At 50.6% G+C, this 19,611-nt stretch overlaps 6 protein-coding genes across 6 annotated transcripts; 2 read left to right on the top strand and 4 right to left on the bottom strand.

Moving 5' to 3' along the window:
* Window positions 1-984: 984 nt before the first annotated feature.
* ERO1 (ER oxidoreductin) lies at window positions 985-2,931 on the top strand (the record flags this gene model as incomplete). The annotated part of the gene is made up of 3 exons (XM_041700484.1): window positions 985-1,080; window positions 1,144-2,741; window positions 2,799-2,931. 3 exons carry the CDS (start codon window positions 985-987, stop codon window positions 2,929-2,931), a joined length of 1,827 nt encoding a protein of 608 aa, XP_041553465.1.
* A 491-nt stretch (window positions 2,932-3,422) lies between these two features.
* pex13 (peroxin PEX13) lies at window positions 3,423-4,896 on the top strand (the record flags this gene model as incomplete). Its single annotated transcript, XM_041700483.1, has 3 exons — window positions 3,423-3,474; window positions 3,542-4,084; window positions 4,142-4,896. 3 exons carry the CDS (start codon window positions 3,423-3,425, stop codon window positions 4,894-4,896), a joined length of 1,350 nt encoding a protein of 449 aa, XP_041553464.1.
* Window positions 4,897-7,142: 2,246 nt separating this feature from the next.
* Window positions 7,143-8,122, bottom strand: APUU_21701S (uncharacterized protein; the record flags this gene model as incomplete). Its single annotated transcript, XM_041700482.1, has 2 exons — window positions 7,143-7,819; window positions 7,873-8,122. 2 exons carry the CDS (start codon window positions 8,120-8,122, stop codon window positions 7,143-7,145), a joined length of 927 nt encoding a protein of 308 aa, XP_041553463.1.
* Window positions 8,123-10,025: 1,903 nt separating this feature from the next.
* APUU_21700S (uncharacterized protein) lies at window positions 10,026-10,442 on the bottom strand (the record flags this gene model as incomplete). The annotated part of the gene is made up of 1 exon (XM_041700481.1): window positions 10,026-10,442. One exon carries the CDS (start codon window positions 10,440-10,442, stop codon window positions 10,026-10,028), a length of 417 nt encoding a protein of 138 aa, XP_041553462.1.
* Window positions 10,443-11,117: 675 nt separating this feature from the next.
* Window positions 11,118-12,244, bottom strand: APUU_21699S (Clr5 domain-containing protein; the record flags this gene model as incomplete). The annotated part of the gene is made up of 4 exons (XM_041700480.1): window positions 11,118-11,365; window positions 11,432-11,521; window positions 11,573-11,817; window positions 12,036-12,244. 4 exons carry the CDS (start codon window positions 12,242-12,244, stop codon window positions 11,118-11,120), a joined length of 792 nt encoding a protein of 263 aa, XP_041553461.1.
* Window positions 12,245-17,419: 5,175 nt separating this feature from the next.
* On the bottom strand, window positions 17,420-19,110 carry ATG6 (beclin 1; the record flags this gene model as incomplete). The annotated part of the gene is made up of 2 exons (XM_041700479.1): window positions 17,420-18,957; window positions 19,026-19,110. The coding sequence occupies 2 exons, from the start codon at window positions 19,108-19,110 to the stop codon at window positions 17,420-17,422; spliced, it is 1,623 nt and encodes a 540-aa protein (XP_041553460.1).
* Between the last annotated feature and the right edge of the window lie 501 nt (window positions 19,111-19,611).

The raw sequence follows: 19,611 nt of genomic DNA, 5'->3' as shown, positions 1-19,611 counted from the left end.
GTCAGATCTCGTGCGGGCTATTGGTACAGTGCATATAACGCGTCACACTCGGGTGGATCTTCCACTGCGGCCACTGCCATGCTGACCGCATGATGTAAGGTGGACGATCGTAACGGGCATCGTGTTGAGTTGACGGGACCCTAGTGAGCTCATCCAACTAGTCGTCCTGGCTGGGCGTCCCCTTTGGGTCTTTGGCGGACCCTGGTGGCCTGACCAGTCTCTCCCGGCATTTCCAACGGAATACGGATACTAGGGACCAACGTGTTCAATTCCGGTAAAAGGGTAAGCCGAACGGTACCTGCGGATAAGCAGATCCGCGGCAGGATAGAGGTAAGAGGACAAGTGTCTGAATTGACTTATTAAGGGCGAAACCAGGGAAAGTTGGGGAATGCTCTAGTAAAGTGAAGGGGCCGTTTTTCATGTTGATTAATAATGGCGTCGGATATGGCGGAGAGACGTTGGCTGTCTCGAGAACGACGGAGGCGATTTTTGCTGCTTCGGACAGAGTGTTGTAATTCGTTATTTCGCGTCAATAGCGACTGGTCCGTGGCCTTTTGAACGAGTGGAAGACCGAAGGGTTGAACTGATCAATACGTCGCCAAGAAATCGCCCGTTTATCAATAAGAAAAGCGATCGGATGATCTTTCGGTCTCCCCATATGAAACTCCGCCACCAAGGACAGCTTGTCCACTTTTGAGCTGCCACTTCTTCATACTTTCGCCTCTTAACTTTTTTCTCTTCCCTTTCAAATCATCGCAACTGCCAATGCGACTTGCTTTTTGATATTAGACTCTTAACGAACCCTCTGGACCCCTGTGGCCACGTTCTGAGCTACTGCCATTCTTTTTTTCTTTTTTTCACGTGAAGCCACAGCCACAACTATCAGGGTCCCTCGCTCGTTTCAATACTAGGTGACGGTTGAAAACAGTACTCTTCCCGCCTCATACCGCGATTGTTTCTGCGCGCTTCATCACAGCCGCAAAAATGCGCACAGCGGCGAAAATATTCTACCTGGCTGTATTCGGCTTCATGAGCCTGGCCGGTGCTGATCAGCAATACCACAGCTATGACACCTGCGCAGTAGGCTACCCTATCTCTCCACTAATGTGAAACCGCATAGTCTAATAACCGCGTTTTCCCCAGATCGATCCCAAATCCATGGTATCAGATGCCTGCGTTTCCTACCACACAGTCGATTCCATTAACGACCAAGTCTACGGCCTCCTCCAGTCCATTACACAAGAAACAGATTTCTTCTCATACTACCGTCTCAACCTCTTCAATAAAGTATGTCCGTTTTGGTCAGATTCCGAAAGTATGTGTGGGAATATTGCGTGCGCGGTGAATACTATAGACTCGGAAGAGGATATTCCGTTGACGTGGCGCGCGGAGGAGCTGAGCAAACTTGAGGGTCCCAAGGCTGGTCATCCGGGCCGTAAGCAGCAACATGAGAGGCCACGGGATCGACCGCTGCAGGGAATGCTAGGAGAGAACGTTGGAGAAAGTTGCGTGGTTGAGTACGATGACGAGTGCGATGACCGGGACTACTGTGTTCCTGAGGACGAGGGGGCTAGTGGAAAGGGTGACTATGTCAGCTTGGTCGACAACCCGGAGCGATTCACGGGATACGCTGGAGCTGGCGCACATCAAGTCTGGGACGCCATCTACCGCGAGAACTGTTTCGTGAAGCCGACTCCGGAACTTGAACAGTCTTCCTTCTCTCCGATGGGTGCGCTTGGTGGTGGACTTCAGGCCGGCGGGCTCCAGGCTGTGCAAGATTTCCGAAACGTGCTTGAGAAGGAATTGAAACGGCCTGAATTGTTGCCGCTGGATAATGAGTGTGTTGAGAAGCGGGTCTTCCATCGGCTCATTAGCGGAATGCATGCGTCTATCTCGACACATCTATGCTGGGATTACCTCAACCAGACGACCGGGCAGTGGCACCCCAACCTTCAATGTTTCGAGGAGCGGATCCACAATCACCCAGAGCGCATCTCGAATCTTTACTTCAACTATGCCCTGGTGTCTCGTGCGGTGTCTAAGCTGCGGAAGCACCTCGAGGGTTACACGTACTGTCTCGGCGACCCAGCGCAGGACCGAGAGACCAAAGAGAAGATGTCGCTCCTGACATCCACTCTTGCAGAACGCCCCCAGATCTTCGACGAGAACGTCATGTTCCAAGACCCCAGCGCTCTAGACCTCAAGGAAGATTTCCGGAACCGATTTCGAAATGTGAGCCGATTGATGGACTGCGTCGGATGCGACAAGTGTCGCCTCTGGGGTAAGCTCCAGGTCAACGGCTACGGCACCGCACTTAAGGTCCTCTTTGATTACGACGAGACCAAGAATGGCGAGAACCCCCCTCTGCGCCGAACTGAACTGGTGGCTTTGATCAACACCCTGGGCCGCATTTCCCACAGTATTTCAGCGGTTCGAAGCTTCCACCGCGCGATGGACGTTACTGATGGTCAAGTATTCGCTATCGCTGCAGGCTCGGGATCACTGAAGGGTCACAAGGGTCAGACAGTTCGGCGTCTAGTCAAAGACGGTGGCTCAACATTCTACTACGAAGGAGGCACCGATGGTGATTATCAGTATGTCGTTGAAGATCGTCCTTGGGAGCGGACCCGGGTAAGGCGCAAGGAGGACACGATCTTGGACGACATCAAGGCCGAGTTCGGCGTGGTACGGGATACTGCTATCTTCATTCTGAAGAGCTGGTACAATATCCCCTGGACATTGTAAGTACTCCCCCCAAAATCCAGGACGAGCGTGCGTTTTCTAACGATACCCTGCAGCTGGGAACTCGGCGTTCTCGAAATAAACCGTCTCTGGGCCTACTGGCTGGGTCTTCCAGTACCACCACGAACTTGGAGAATCCAACTTCCAAAGCAACGAGCTCGTGTGGTTGAAACGCACGAGGAATTGTAATGAATGATAGGTTACTAATCGTGGCACTGGGCTTGTATTATTCGGATCTGGCGTTGGGTTGGAGTTGTGGGCTGTTGCATTGCATGAATTGTATATAACATGATAGAGATGTTCCATATCTATGACCATCCGCATTAGCATGATGACATTATTTTATTTCAAGCCTTTGCCACCTATAATTTTGAATAGGAGTATACTGTATAGAGTACGGGGTAACCGTCGGCAACTGTGGAGGTCCTCGGAGCCTCGGCACTTCCGGCCACATGCGTTTCGCCATCGACCAACCACGACTGCTCCACCGCCCGGTCGGCTTTGTCACGCTCCTCTTCGCCTTCATCTGTCCGATTCTTCTCCCCACGCTTTCATCCCCAGACCCAGGTATTATCGATCTCGCGATCTCAGGAGGCTCTGAATCTGAAAAGCATTTGGGGTTGGTCTCGTCCTTTCCGGATACCTCTTGATGTGGCACTGAGTTTTCGCTCGTGTTTCCCATGGCGTCTGTTTCGCCACCCAAGCCGTGGGAGAGAGCCGGCGCTGCTGCCGGTAAGTGACTGAATAACTCCCCTTTACTTGTTTAAAAAGGGAACTCCTTCTGATAAGTTTCACTTAGGCGCTGTTTCGTCGCCCGCAACCACATCTTCCGCCATGAGCCCAGCGCCGACGACTTCGGCTGCTACCCCGACCGCAGCCACCTCCACAACAAGCGCAACCACCGCCGCCCCCTCTTTACCCTCCCGACCTAGCACACTCAGCACCGTGGCGAACCAAAACGCCTCAAATTATTCCCCATACGGAGCCTCTCGACTAGGAGCGTCTCCGTACGGAGGAATGGGCGGTTACAGCAGTTACTCCTCCCCATACTCTCGTTTCGGCGGGATGGGGTCGATGGGGTCGATGGGTTCGATGTACGGTGGCTACGGTGGCTATGGAGGCATGGGTGGTATGGGAGGCATGTATGGTGGCATGGGCGGTATGGGAGGGATGTACGGCGGCGGCATGCCCGGTGATCCCAATGATCCCAACAGTTTGACGAATTCTTTCGGCCAAAGTACCCAGGCTACTTTCCAGATGATCGAGAGTATTGTCGGGGCCTTTGGTGGATTTGCACAGATGCTTGAAAGCACATATATGGCGACACATAGCTCGTTTTTCGGTGAGTTTGATTTCCTTTCCGATCGTTAGAAATGACTTAGGAACTAATTGTCTATAGCCATGGTTTCGGTCGCTGAGCAGTTTGGAAACTTGCGCAACACTCTCGGCTCCGCCTTAGGAATTTTCACAATAATAAGATGGTTTAGAACGTTGATTGCGAAAATCACCGGTCGTCCGCCACCTGCAGATGCCACTGCTCTCACACCAGCTGCTTTTGCTGCATTCATGGGTGGCCGTTCATCACTTCCAGATGGCTCGCCAGCGCCACCTAAGCCATCAAGGAAGCCATTCCTGATGTTCCTGGTTGCTCTTTTCGGCCTTCCATATCTGATGGGCAAGCTGATTAAGTCTCTTGCACGTTCGCAAGAGGAACAGCGCCAGAAGATGATGGTTGGCCCCAACGGCGAGCCCACGCAGGCGGCTCTAGACCCGGCTAAGCTCGACTTCTGCCGGGTGCTTTATGACTACACTCCCGAGTCACAAGAGACCAATGGCATCGATCTAGCGGTGAACAAGGGCGACATTGTCGCCGTGCTCAGCAAGTCCGACCCGATGGGCAATGCATCGGAATGGTGGCGCTGCCGCGCCCGAGACGGCCGTGTCGGCTATCTCCCGGGCCCGTATCTGGAAACGATCCAGCGCAAGCCGCAGCAGCAAGCAATCACGTCAGGCAGTGAGGCTAGCAGCCGCAGCAACACGATGCAGGCGCATGTAACCGCGGAGACACCTGCCACGGAACAGAAGCCCGTGCTGAAGGGCAAGATGGGCGACATCCCGTCGGAGAGTTTCCAAAAGAGCGCATTCTACTCATAAACCGCTGTCCTCTCATCTCCTCCTTTCAAATTTCTCATCCAGCTTTACTCGGATCTATTACGAACATGGCCCATGATTTGACATTACCACAACATTAACCGTGGGATTGCCATGGCCCCAGCATTGGGCTGGGTAAATATGTCGCTTCTTCGCTTCTAATCGGACTTTCGGAACTTGTTTTTTTATTCTTTGTTTCAGCGGCGTGTACAGAACCTTTCTTATTCACCATCTTTTTATTTTGTCAGTGACTATATGATATCCAATGCTAGACATCACTTATATCCAAAAGTAGATTGGAGATTTCAAGTCTACTCCTTTCAAGCATTCTACAAAATGTATGTAGCCGTGACCGTGGCCGTAGTACTATGGTCTTGACCAAGTGTCTGCCCTCGCGTTTCTGAGGCTAAAGTAGACGTCCACCTCTGGCAATGATGTACACAGAAATATGATACACTGGCTAAAAATGGGGTCTAGATCCCTTACAGTGTAGTTGATTACTACTAGTACTGACTCGGTAGAGTCAGTGAGTGCTGATATCCCCCCCCCGAGATACTAGTTTCGACGGGACTGCACTCTCGGATACCTTTTCTATAGATACTCCATAGATATGAGCAGCCGGTAATACTTCGGCTACCATCCCGAGTCCCGACTCACGCCTCATACTCGCAATAATACAAATCAACTGTCAGCAACCGAGCGCATAACTATTGCGCAAGTTCAATGCGAGCTTAATCCTCGGGAAACCGGCGCTGGCAGTCGAGGCTTGCACCCATCCATACCCCGGTTGGTAGTGGTACGTAGTTGGTTACCCACTGATTGGCGCGATAAACCTGAAGCTCCTGCGCACGGGGTCGCTGGATTCGCCCATGGGTATCATCAAATCAGTTGATCGCTCGGGAGTGGTAATGATGATTGACAATGTCCATTGTCGATTCTTGGGCCTGTGCGTGTAGTCTACAGAGTAACTCTACAATGTACCACATGTATAGTCTAAGTCGACAAACAACCGCCTTCTTTCTTTCCTGGAAGTACGGGGTAACTGTATCCGTATAGTGTACACGACTGGTCCAAGGTAGAACCTCGGCTCGGCTCGGGAAACTTGCCAAGCCTGCCATGTCGGTTGAAGAACCCGCGTTTCGTATAAACTTCCCAAATCCGGGCACCAGCGGTGACTAATATACTGTACTCTTGGTTCCCGCATTTTAGAGATAAACAAGCCACCCGGCTGGTCCCAAATTACAATACGGACCTGTATAGTTAGCGACTCACAAGCCACACCCGTGACCCCCGACTGCTTAGCTTGAGAGGGAAAATGAACGACAAACAACAAGTTATCAGCATTTTAAATCCGACCTGGGGACGCTGAAAGCCGATCACTCTCCCTAGTAGCCACTGATTGACCAGCCCGTAAGGATGATTAGTGATTACCTTCGGGGTTGTTCGTTTGACTTTGCCTAGGTTGAGCTAGTTGGTGCAGGACTGCGTTGAGTCTGCCGTGGGGGCTGAAATATGGAGTCCTTTTTGGCACTCGCATTCGCAGTCGAGAACTCCTCGAGCAGTTTAAACTTCAAGGTTATTTCAAAATTGCGATTTTGAGTTCGAGACAGTTTTGGGGGCAAAGCGCAAACCGAAAACCTCTAGGAATGACTCATGAGGAATCCTTATTGGGCTCTGTTTCCTTAGTTTGATGGTTAGTATGTGGCCTCAGCGGGTGAGAAGGAATTAGTGGCCGCCTTCTCTCCTGCCTCGTGGTGCTGACTGCTGAGTCTGGCGGCCCGTGGGATATTGGGCGGGATGGCATCGTGGAGGCATTGGGGATGCTGGAGATTTTCTGCTTGCTTGGGTGGAGCTAGAATTTGGTTGGGAAACGAAACACTCTTCGATTTTTTACATATTTAGGTACCAAGTATATGGATAATTAGTATGCTATGTATGAAATGCTATATATGGAATGCAAGTTGCTCGGATATCAATGTAACACCAGGGTAATAGAACAGAAACGAAACTAGGCGCCTCTATATAAGCAGTGAATAGAGCAAGGCGAAAAAAAAAAGTGGCGTATAGATCGTGCAGATGTCGCATAAAGCGGTTCGGTTCAGTCAGGATAATTGGATTCAGCCTCGAGGTTCGCGATCACGATAAAGAGGGCGTAACCGCAATGCCGTCCATCATTTTTGTGGTGCGGCTTTTTGAGTTGGTTTGCTTTGCTTTGGTTGACAGTTGACTTGTTGATTCAGCTAATTCAACTAACGACGTGGGCTGGCGTCCATTTCAATGGGCGGGCGCTGCGCGTCTGTGCCGGCATCCATTTCTCGAGCATTCTCACCTCCAGGCAGCTCGGTCAAAGCAACAGGTCCAGTTGTAATAGACGATGTCATAGGTGCAGCCTTGGTCATTGGCGGAGCAAAGTATCCCTTTTGGCCTGGGCTGTACCCATCGCTTGGAGGCGGATATTGGTTGATATTGCTGTACCCACCGACAGCCCCAGTCCCGGCAGCTTTGCTGGCCTTTAGTGCACTCATACGTTTCCAGAGAAGGAAGGCGAGTGCGATAATAATAAGACCGCCGGCGCCAACACCGATACCGACTCCAGCTTTCGCACCTGTTGAGAGAGTGCTACCACCGTCTTCGTTAACGTCCTCGGAGTTAGCGTCATTAGAGCTCGTTTCTGTAGCCGCTGGCGCACTAGGAGCTGACGTTGTTGACGTTGGGTCGGGCGTTGGCGAAGGTGTTGCAGACGATGATGAGGCAGAAGGTCTAGGGTCGAGGTTGAATTTAGCAGAGGAGATTTCCTGGTTGTTGGTACCCCAGGCGGCATCAGCGGGAAGGAAGCGGAATGTCCATTCTGTTGAGGCTTCGATGTCGGAGTCGTCGAGGCTGATGTCCCATTCGTAGCTTGTTGTCTTGTTGACATCTACGCCAGCTTGGAGAATATTAGATTTGGTTCACTTCATTAGACGAATAGAAAAGACATACCTTCAAGCTTGCGAGTATAACTTGTCCCCGTGAGCCATAGATCTACATTTGAGACATCGCAGTCTTTGCAGAAGAAGGCAAACTGGGTGACGAGATCCGGATCCCAACTGACTTTGATTGTAGTTCCCGCCGTGTAGGTGGTGGTGTAATCCGGGTATTGTGGTGATTCCCAGAGATCCTGGACTGTTCCTGCGGCCTCCACGAGGGGCAGAAAGGCCAAAGGAAGGATCTGGACAAGATTCCAACGCATCTTCTCCGCCAAGTTGTGAGGTTCCAAGTGAAGTCAACAGTCAACACAAGCAGGATCTCACAGGAGGCTGCAGAACGGATTATGAAGCGAGACTGAGGGAGGAATTGTGACTGCGAGCCCAATTTCCTGCAGCAGCAGCTTAACGCCTGTGGCTGACCCTGAGACTTTTCGACAGACAAATTGGGAGCAAGAACCCTGGCAGCCGGGTCGCTAAAACCACTAGATCATGGACTAAGCCATATTGCAGGATTTTAGGACCAAGCTACGGACCACTGAGCACTGCTTTCACTTTACCCAAAACAGAGGCTTTTCAGGTCCATCATTCAGCTTTTGCAAGTCAACTGGGTCCTTTCGAGGCTCTGGCTTCATTTTGGATCAGCGCGGCCGTTGTTTGGTGCGAAGTGGATTTAATGGAGTGTGATTGAAGAGTTGACACTTGACAGCAGATGGAGAATCCTTCTGCGTTGGGCCGTTCGCCCCCTAATAATAGACCCTGAGATAACGGCTCGAGGCTCAGCTTCAATCATGCTGAAACACCGGTCTGTTCTTCTTCAATCCTGCTGGTCAGCTAGCTGGATCAGCCCATGTCCTGATTCGGTCCTGAATATTAACCTGCATCGTTAGCCCTCAAGGGTGATTCTAAATAACCCCGAATCTTCGGCCTGGATGGTGGAGGGAATGGTGTTCCGTGTTCGAGTTTTGTTCGGGGGAACTGCGGACTCCGGAGTTAATGCCATTATTCAGCACAACGCCATTGTGTGTCGACATTGCTATTATTGTTCCTCTCCCAAGTCTCTCGTGTCATCGACTGATCAGCCGTCCACTCTGCACAATTAAGAGATGTGGCTGTTTGCACCATCATCCTGCAACTCATCTCACAGCCTCCGCCGGGCTTAGACTCTTGGAGGCTTAGACTCTTGGATGAGATGAGTCGCACTGCTCGATGATTAACAGGGTTCAAGCAGTGCAATCTTTGTCATCGTCAGTTTCACATTCACAATACAACCGCGGAAGGCGCAACCAAGTAAAGCTGTAGTCACACCATGGCCGCGAGTCAGTTATACATCTCTTGAACTAATCATGCTGCCTGGGAAAGAAGGGAAACACAAGGTTGTATCTTCTGGAGTACTTTAGAGGGGTATGGGGAAGGCCCGAGGTTGTTCGCCGGTCTGATTGCTGTTGTACGACCTCTTAGTAAATAATACCCAGCAATAGCCGGGAGCAAGAACAACAGAAAACCAAGTTGGATGCGATCGAAGTTCGACCAAGATACAAACGGCTGCTACGAAAACCGAGGTGGCAATTGAATGGAGTGATAAAACATTGTTTTGGAGATCGAGAGCTCCCGCGCGGGGATCTAAGACATTATTTGAGTTCAACATCAATCAGATCTCTTCTTCGATCACTATACCCTCTTGGAGGTGGAAAGTTACGTTATCCTGACAAGGTTTGGACGGCTTCTTTTTCCGATCTCCCGTCCCTGAACCTAATTCGATCCGTGGGATGCGATGGACTGGTCGACTGGATTCCACCTCGCCGCGCACTTCGAATTAGGGAAGGTAGGTCGAGGTTCCCCGCGTGCTTGCTGTTGTGGTGGCTTGGTGTTGTATGCTCCCTGGATCGCCAGTAAAAGTGACACGAGTATTTGTTACATGCAGCTCTGTCCGACCAGACGGAAAGGAGGCGCAGGATGTCGCAACTCGCATTGGATTCCAGGATCGTTAACTCCGGATTTCTTGTGTCGCTGCAGCTCCATCTCGTAACACAGGCCAAGTATTCGTGCTGAAGTGTGTTTCCTGTTTGGTGGCTAGCCCTTTTTTGTTGCTCTTGTTGTTGTTCTTGGATTCTTGGTGCTGCATCTGGAAACCATCATCGACGACAGCTTGCATCCTCGGACTGGACCTCAGGGTGGATTGGGTTGATCGGCCAGTTTGTTGGTCTGTGCCTCAACCTTTCCTGGGGACAGATCCGATCTGATAGGCTGCCCTGTTGCCTGATTTGGTGTTGCGGTCGGAGACTCGAAAGTATATTGCCACACGGGGCCAACGATACAACGATAGTGGTTGTCACCTGTCAACCAGAAAACAAGCCATGGTGGGTCTTGGCTGATCAGTTTGTTGCCCATTGGAAATCGCAACAAGGTTGTGGCTTTCAGATCTTGGACGTCAATATCTTCTTGCAGCTTGCATCGCGGGATGTCGCCAGTCCGACTTATGATGTGTTGTAATCCGCACCAGGATTCGGTCGCCGTCCAGTGGAGGCTTGTGCAAAAGCAAGTCGGCCTTTCGCGGTGGGTCGATCCTTCCTTCCTCCCAGTCATCAAGGGGCGACAATCTTCGGTTGGAGGTCGATCAAAAGACCTAGACCCTAGGCCGATTGGAGATTGCCAAATCGGTGCCTAACGTAGGAGCGCCTGGCGACGCACCGCACGGAGAAAGACCTTTAGTGCATGATGGAGTAAGGTGGTTTACCGCCATGCGATCTGGTTCGGATAGCATCTCTTGGATCGGGGCGTGGCTTTGGCTTCTGTGCGGATGGCGGAGGGATGGATACGTATACTATAGTCAAGACCATTAGATAAAAGAGTATCATCCAAAGGAAGTAGTACACCGTAGAGAGGTAAATAATTTATCCTCATCTTCGTTTCATCTCATCATCTTTTTGTCCTTCTGCTTCCAGAACCTACAATCAAGCAGTCTTCCAAATACATTCAAAAGCCCATACATGCTCTATAATCAACATATTCTGCAAAGAGTAACAAGGGCATGAAGATGAGGTAGAAGTCATGAGGTGTCGGGTACCGACCCCTCACGAATAGAAATGGTAACATTACAGAGCAATAGCAGACCAATGGGTCGCAACAGGACTTTGGCCTAGAAGCAAACATAAAAGGGAAGAAAAGGATAGTAGATGATTTCCAATCTGGTCGTACCATCGAGGTAGACAATAATTCCTATCTTCTTGCAGTATTCTGGACTGTTCAACAGTCCCATAGTCAATGCTGCTGCTGTTGGCCGGGTTCATCAGCCGGATAGAGCCCGGCCGTTGAGTTATCGAGCCTTTCCCCGAGCTCCAGAAGCTTGGTTTGGAAGTTAGCAAGAGCTGTCCATGGATCGTCGGATATTGGAGACATCGTTTCGATGGGCCTGGGAGTATCGTTTGTTGAGGCGGTCGGACTAAGGGTGATCGGAAGGGATTTGGTTTCGTCAAGTTCGGAATCGGGAATAGAATCTAAATTATCAACTGAATGATTCTCCAGATTAATGACGACTCTTGCGTCAGTAGGACGCCTGAGGGAAGAGGTCTTACAGGGATGCACATGGTTGTCTGGATGAGGAGACAGCGTCGTCGCTCGTTCGTCAGGCTCTGGAGTATAGTAACTCATATCCGAAGGAGTTGCTGTTCCATCGTTAACAGCCACACCAGGGGAAACAGGCCATGAGGACATACATGGGTCGGGACTGTCTCGATGAGGTTCGACAGGACGGGGCTTGTTGTTGTCCCAGTTCGTTCCGTATCTTCGTACGAAACGAGCAATGCGTTTGGTGTCGACTTTCTGGCCAGCCACTCGAAAGACAGTTTGCTTGCCTCTCGCAGCTCTCTTCTGCTGTTTGCGAATCATGATATTGACTTCCTTGGCTTTGATGTTCTTTCGGATGTTCCAGGCCGCTAGGCGGTCTTTATATTGTTTTTCTCTGCAACAAGTGTTAGGACAATTACAAGCCTAGTTATTGGGGAGAAGGAGGAAACGAAGGCAAGTGATTATGAAGCACGAGAAGAAAAAGCAAGCAATTACGAATATAGTTTGGTATGGGGAAGCAAACATATGAGTTAGGGGCAGTAAACCGGGGGAGGGGCAGTGAGGCAAACAAGACACAACAACGGCAACAACAAAAGAAACGGGAGAACAGACGATGCAACGAAACTGTGATTGCGCTCCATGATTCTCTTGACATCTTTGAGTTTCAGCTGGTCATCGCGATAAAGTTGCTCGATGATGGGACGGAACTTGTTCCAGTCCTCCGATCTGCGAGGACGAAATAGAGAGGGAGCGGCGGGCGAGGAAGAAGAAGTAGGAGTAGGAGTAGAGAGACTAGACGAAGGGATGGAACCTTCCATCATGAGCGGCTCGTGGAGCGTAGACTGCCACTCATAGTCTGGATGAGATCTCACGAGGGAGAGACAGTGACGGCAGCAGCGAGTGTAGATGGCGGGAGCCTTGACGTTGAGGCGTGGGCGAAGGACGAATGGGGGAAGAAAGTGAACTAAAATAAGGAATAAGGTGGGGGAGACAGCAGCGACAGAACTTATTATGTAGTCAGAGAGGGAGAGAGACGGCGTGGTTGAGGTGGTCAGAGCAGCAGAGCAGACGACGACGAAGAGCAGCACACCAGCAGCAGCAGCAGCAGTTGGCGATGATGTCGTCGGCAGTGACAGACAGTGTTATTAATATTAATATTGTAGAGCGAGTACACTTCGAGAATAGCGAGCAGAGTATCGAAGAATAACACCAGAGATCCTGCCGTCAATAATAGCACCCGAGTTATGCATGCCCTCGCTATTTTCTTTTTCCCTTTTGCAAATTTGCTTCTGCTTCTGCTTCCACATTCTCTGCTGAAACATCCCACTGACAGCGCTCGACAGCTGGAATTCAACAGTCAAGCAAGCACACACGACAATTCGTCGTACTTCTACAGGCGACTGGCGGTTCGCTTTTCGCCGCCGGGAACAAGTCAACGACGGGCGCTAGAGAAAGTACGAGTCGTGAGTGTGGAGATGGAGGACGAGGAATGGCGACAGTCTGCCTGAGTCTCTTACTTAGCCCAACTAGTGCGCTGCCTTTTGGAGCGACTTGCTGCTGGATAGCTTCATGGGTGCTTCCCCGACCAATCACGCCCCGCCTGCAAGAGGTCTGTGTGTACTTTTGTCCCCAGGCTCCGTACTTCTCGTCGTCCATCCTGGTTCTCTTCCTTGGGTCCCTGCGCTGCGCGACACCCGCAACAATCATAGCTTCCAGCTAGATGCAAACAACACAATAATGAAGGATTCGTCCGCCCGTCGCAGGGAGCCTGAACCTCGTCGAGCGTAACTCTTCCAAATCATAAATCACGAATCACGATTAAGGTATATTATGATCTCCGACCAACCGTGCAGGAGCCCCAGCGTGCGCCATTTCTGCAGGTGCAACTTGCCAACTCCTACCATCCCAAGCTTAGTAGCGCTCTCAACGATCTCTCTCCTCGCTCGTCCGGTCAAGACGGAGATTCCCTTGAGCGCTCGTTTCTTTTTTCTTTTCCCAATTTTTTATTTTTATTTTTTATTTATGATATTTTTTTTTTTGCCTCCAGTTTTGGATTTTAGGTTTCTTTTTTTGCCTCTGGTCTGACAGCATTCTTGATATTATTGACAGGGATCGGACGATGAGATCTCGCCTGCCTGGCGGTTCGACTCGACGACTCGATGTGCGTACGGTACCGCCGTACAGTAGTCAGTCCTCCTGCCCGGAAGGGGGGGGGGGAAGCAAGCATCTGCACGAAGTACCTACTATGTACCAACTATGTACCAACTATGTACCAAAGGGTATACGCAGCTGAAGCCGGTACTTTTTTCGGGGACGCACAGCAGTAGCCAGCAGTTCAGTTGACGACCTCCCGCCGCGCCCTGTCTGTGTATCGCATTTCACCCTCGATCAGCTGGTTGGTTTAATAATCCGAGGCGCACTGGAGGGTCAGTCGGCACCACCGTTGTTGTTCCTGCGGCTCCTCATCATGCCTGTCAATGTCAGTGTCAATCTGGTCGGGTCTAATCTGGTCCCGGAGCACCCGCGGGCCTTGCGGACCCCACTGCCTCAAAGCTCCGCAATGTCATTTGCTTTCGTGCTTTTTTGGCCCATCTTCTGTCGGCTGAGCTGTCGCTCTCCAAGTTCCATCAGGATCTCAACGGCGAAGAGGCTACTAACATAATGGCTGGTGATTGATCGGTGAGTCGGGAGGTTGACAAAAGTGACCAAGAGAGAGGCCTGAGCTCTGCCAGTGGCGCCAACCCGATTGTTTTTCTGGTGCTTCTTTCCCTCTCCCTTTTATTTATTTATTATTATTATTATTATTATTTCACAATATATTAAGGACTAACCAACGACGGAATAATAATACCCGTTTGCCTCTTATTATTATTGACCTCAGATTAACTCCCCAGGTAGCTCCGTGCTAGAGATAGGGAACTTCGGCCCGTAAAGACGGTGTTCTGTAGCAACATTTAGCAAGGCCACCAGCGTCTCTGCTACTGCGAGCCCTGCCCCGTCCGGACGTTATCCGCTGCAATATAAATTCCACCTTCCAGGACAAGTCTCCATTAAGGAGCATCCACAAGGAGTTCCATTTTCACTAATCTTAAAAAATCAAATAAAATTTATTTTAATAATGAAAAAGGGCCATTCCTCCCGCCACGTCGCCAATTTTCGCACCTTTTCCCCAGCGCGAATGCAGCCAATGTCAGCCCTTGACAACCCCGGGGTGACTTTCTTTTGCATCCGGCCCAAGGTACTAAACCACTAGTATCAGATGCACTCCTGCATGCCTCATTACCAAAAGAGGTTGGATTGATTAATTGGATTTGCGATGCGATGGATGGGTATCAGAGCACGACTTGTTTTTAGCTTTTGTAAATCCATTCATGAATCAGCTCGAGGATCCTCCTCAAATAACCCCAATGAATATCTGAGTAATACTCAGCGGCCTTGGGTAGCACATGCCCAATAATGCGGAATCAAACCAACCGGCTTGCTTCCAGGAGTCGATCTGTGTTGCGGGGCACTGACCGGTTTCTGACAGATATGGAATTCGTCGGGGAAGGGAGGAGGCATGTCAGCTTGTCAAGTCCGTAAGGCAGGCTAGTGATCATGGACGACACAGCACGTACGATGAGAACCGCAGTGCCTCAGGTTGCTAGGGCGGGGAAATCAGTGGTGGGACCCCCGTAGTCCATATCGAGCAAGACCTATATCGGTCCAAAAGAAGGAACAGCCCGGGTTGTGAATTTACACGGACACTTTCTCTGCTGTTCGCGGCTTCGCAATTCTCACTCGCGTCTAGCGGTCAGTTTGAGGTATGCGTCGAGACTCAGTTCCCCGGACTCGAGTCCCACAGCATGCGTTCCCGGCGGATGGAGCCCATGTTTCCAGGATGGAGTATGAAAATGGTGACTCCACTGCGCCAAACGACAGAAACGTGCCCTAAAATGGTGGATTTATGGCTTTGGAGATGCAGGCTGGCCCTGTGGGGGTCTTTCGCTCATCGGTTGACTGTTAAAACGCAAGTTGAATGGATGAGGCGCCGAAGAATATCTGGATGAGGCGCAAGGGATGACATTAGTTATATATCTAAACTTTCGCCAAGTCCCGGCCCTGGAAAGTGAGACCCTTGGGGCCTTGGGTGAATCAGGAGGTGACGAGACGCAGAGAAATCGTCATCAATTGACCTTCCATGATTCCAAATTATGCTAATTCTAGAAAATGGGGATGGGAGGTTGTCAACCTGCCCGGAGTTTAGAGACTTCATTGGTTGGTGACGTATGAGAAGGTCACAAGAATGAGTCGCCCTGGCGGCGTCGGTTTTTCTGCTGCCACATTCCCAGGTAGGCGTTCTCGTGGTTGACGTGTCAATACCATCCGTTTCGACCATAATTTAATTGAAATGTTACGACTTTCAGATTTTAACGATGTTGTAAAGGTAATCGCAAAACATGAGTGGAATAGAATTGCGTGTTGAGAGACCAAGGCGTCATGGCGCTCGCTGGAATATCTGCGTCAAAAGTACCGCATCCCGAAGAAGAATGTCAAGCCAAGACATGCCTGGGGATAACAGGCAGCTTCGAATATGGTCCGGCGTAATCTTCCAAGTTTCGCCCTGAATCACTGGAAATGGCTGTGTGCTGTCTCGGGACCTCGGGGGGAGGTGATCTGATGCCACCCCATTCTGGAATGTGATTCGTGGTGGAATGTTGGCTCTGACGCATGTCTCAATCACGAATAGTACGGAAATAGTGAGACGAAATGGGGTGGTACGTTGTCACAAGGATTGTTGGTTTCATTGAGGAGAGACTAATTGACTCAGATGCCTCGTGTGGTCGGGAGCGGGCCGAAACATTCTTGGTTGACGTGTAGGATTAACATAGCAGCAGAAAAGGATCCGGAATTCCAGATCTTGGTTGCAGGTTGAGTCGTTGAGTCGGGCAATGGGAGACCCGAGGGCATGGATCCGTTCCGCAGACTGTCCGAAGATTTGTGGCTGCATTATCTGACTCTTTGCCGTTGGTTTTTTTTTTTTTTCTTCTTTGTTCTGCTGTGGGTAACCCGTCCTTCCCCAGCCCCTTTGATTTCTTTTTCTGGGTCCCCAAGAGTGCGGAACGATGGCCAGCACGCAGCGCGCAGCATGTTGTTATTTGCAAGCCACCAACTAACGAGACAGTCGACAGTCGACCGCGGACGTGGGATGATAGGAGCCAGCCATCACAAAGTGAGGCGCATACGCAGGTTTAGGAGCATTGAGAGGGAAGTCGTTGAAGCAGTCTGGCATATCGTATCCACTGCATCTTGCTTACAGGTGTCTGACTGCTCAGTGCTGAGTGCTGAACTTGAACTGTTCCGTCTGAGACAGTCTAAATGATGATCTCCCGCCGCCGGCTGTTGTCCTTCGATCACCCAGGCTAGCCAGGACGATAAGCCTATAAGGAGAGCCACAGGGCAGGACTCCGATCTGTTGTGTTCGCCGCTAGCTCTTGTTATTTGAAATTATAGCCACCAGGCTCGATTGTCCTTCCCAACCCATACCCTTCTGTGTTAAAAGCAAGGCCCTCGGATATTATGGGCGCTCCCGCGGGGCGCCGGAGAAAAAAAAAAGAAAGAAATCATCCGTCATAGACGGCCCCTCGCCTAGTGCGGCGTGCTGTTGATTACACACATTGTCGCGAGCAAGGGACCCATTACGTAGCAACCCTATGCCAATTCAAATTTGAATGCCGCGCAAAGAATATGCAAGCGCGATTCATACGGTACTTGTGAGCTTTTGTGGGGGGGATGCGAAACTCGACCCAAAAGACCGATGGACCTGGGAGCTAAAAACAAGTACTTTGTTGACTGGGGAGCCAGGGGTACAATTTGTATGCAGCTGGCCAATGGGTAAAAATTAAAGATTCCCGAAAACGGCTAAGCATCATGCCGAAAGCCAAAATTGGGTGTTATGATATGGCCTCAGAGTCGGTGAGATGGCATTTGCGATAAGAAGCCATATGAAGCCCTCTCTATTTCTTGGTTGGACTGGCTGTTGCAAGTCGAGCTTGCTCCCCCGCAGCAACAGCTGCAGCTGCGACAGCGGCTGAGTTAGTCGAGCCTGCGCTAGCAATGTTGCTAGCATGTGCCAATAGAAATTTGGAACATGTTAAGGTATACTTGCAGGCACGCGTCCAAGTTTCGTCGTTCTGATTAAATCCCAGCTTGATACTGGCGTCCCCAATCTTGTCCCGTTTGATGGTATATGGCAATTTCAGTCCTGGCACGACAGGCCCAGCTTGGTCCCGGCGGTTAGAGCGTACAGGTGTTGGTGTATTTTCCACAAATTCCCCAAGTTGCCGTAGACAATCTAGAAAGGCCACCATACCTGCATCGAATCGGCGGTGAAGCCAGGGGATATGAAGCGGCAGGTCGCCTGAAGAGAACAAGTCTAGGGTGGTGATTTTCGGTGCTGCTGATAGGTTTGCATTGCCACCATCGATAGTCGATTGTGCTGGTGACGGTCGCGGATACTCGATCTTATCGATTCTGGACATTGACCCCATTGGTTTTAGCTGGTACCCTTGAAATTGGAAGTTTAGTTTCTCCGCTATAGTAGCTAGCAGCAGTGCTGTCTGGCCCCAAGCAGCATTGATTTCCGGCCATTCGACGGATGGGTTTGCCAGCCGGCCGAGACGCAGGCCATTGATGGTCCCAAAATATCCGTCATGGCCAATACAGAAAGCGTCATTGTAAACGTTGGTTCGCTGTAGCCTTTCAAGCTGCCGAGAGTCGTGGTCATATTTCATATTCAACGCATCCCGCTCATTCTGGAAATCAGCAAGGACCAAGGAAAACGAATTTCGATCGCGCCAGAACTTTTCCTCTTCGGAATCCAGTTCGCGTGATTCTTCTTCCAGCTGGGCAATCTCCTCATCTAAGGCAACCTTCTCTTTCTCCAACGCAACAAGTTCCGCAAACGCCGCCTCCTCGGCCGCCAGTGTGTCCTTGAGGGATTTCTCGGCTGCATCAATCTCTTCCTGCGTTGGCACAGACGAGTTCAAGTTTTTTAGAAATGTGATGTATGCGTCCCGTTCTTTCGTAGTCTCCATAAGTCGTTGCTCGAGGCCTTCCACTAACATCTCCGTGCATTCGGTACAAATCGGATGGTCAATATCAGCCCGAGACGAAATAATTTCAAAAAGACGATTTGTCCGCTCGACCTGGTCTGCAAAGGATCCATTATCGGCACCAGGATCGTCATTCTGTGTATTGGATGCGCGTTTCCCATTCGGAGACGCGCTATCCCCGTTCACGCCAGAGACAGCATGTGGTGGGCCGAGTTGGGAATCTGTAAGCATAACAAACGACATATTGCCACTATCTCCTCGTCCTAGCCTTGGAGGTGTGGTCAAATTGCCCCCGACCTGTCGCGGTGCGGGGACCGACCTCCGATATACCGGCAAGTAGGCATTTTTAGAAACTCGGTCGTAAAGCTCTCGGCGCTCTTGGGGATAAGAAGGGCGAGGCGAGCCAGATGAATGATTCGGTAAGGTTTTGCCTGTAGAACCTGTTGTTATTGCAGCGTGATTAGTTAAATTTGTGTCCGTTACCAGAAAAGCGGAGGTGGAGGATTACCGATAAGTAGGTCGAACGCAGCTGGATTAAGCGACTCGAGAGAGCCATCCAGCTTCAATGGCGTGCGGCACTTTTGGCAGTTCATTTTGTCTAAGGAGGTTGATCTGTAGTCATTCTGGTGGCACGGCGGGAAATTGTGGAAGGAGTTAAGCAGTTGATGCGGGCTTGGACGAGGTCGGGACGTCATGCGGCGAATCCCCCATACGGTAGTAATGTTTTGGTGTCCGCCTTTGCGTCGCAACAATCCAGCTCAATCCTGAGAACAACAACAATGCTGATTCTTTCTCAATACCGGGGTTCGCTGAATAGAAAGCTCCAAAAATGAGATCCAATTGTTAATTATCTTTTCACTCGTCTGTTAAACTAGAATTGCGGGTGTTATCTTTCCGCTTCATCCTTGCAGTCACTGCAGTGCTCGTCGCAAACAGGTATTCAAGCTACGTCGAGGAAATCTTAGCTCTGGCTCCCCTCTAACGTACTTTGCAGTATTGCTACATGACTTTTTGTTCCCGTTTATTCGTTACCTTGGCCGTGATTTCGTCTCGAACCCATACCTTCGTCACGCTATATCCATACTGTCTCAGAC

This window comes from Aspergillus puulaauensis, chromosome 2 (genome assembly GCF_016861865.1).
Source record: "Aspergillus puulaauensis MK2 DNA, chromosome 2, nearly complete sequence".
In the NCBI taxonomy this organism is placed as follows: Eukaryota; Fungi; Ascomycota; class Eurotiomycetes; order Eurotiales; family Aspergillaceae; genus Aspergillus; species Aspergillus puulaauensis.
This window is presented reverse-complemented; position numbering and strand designations above follow the sequence as displayed.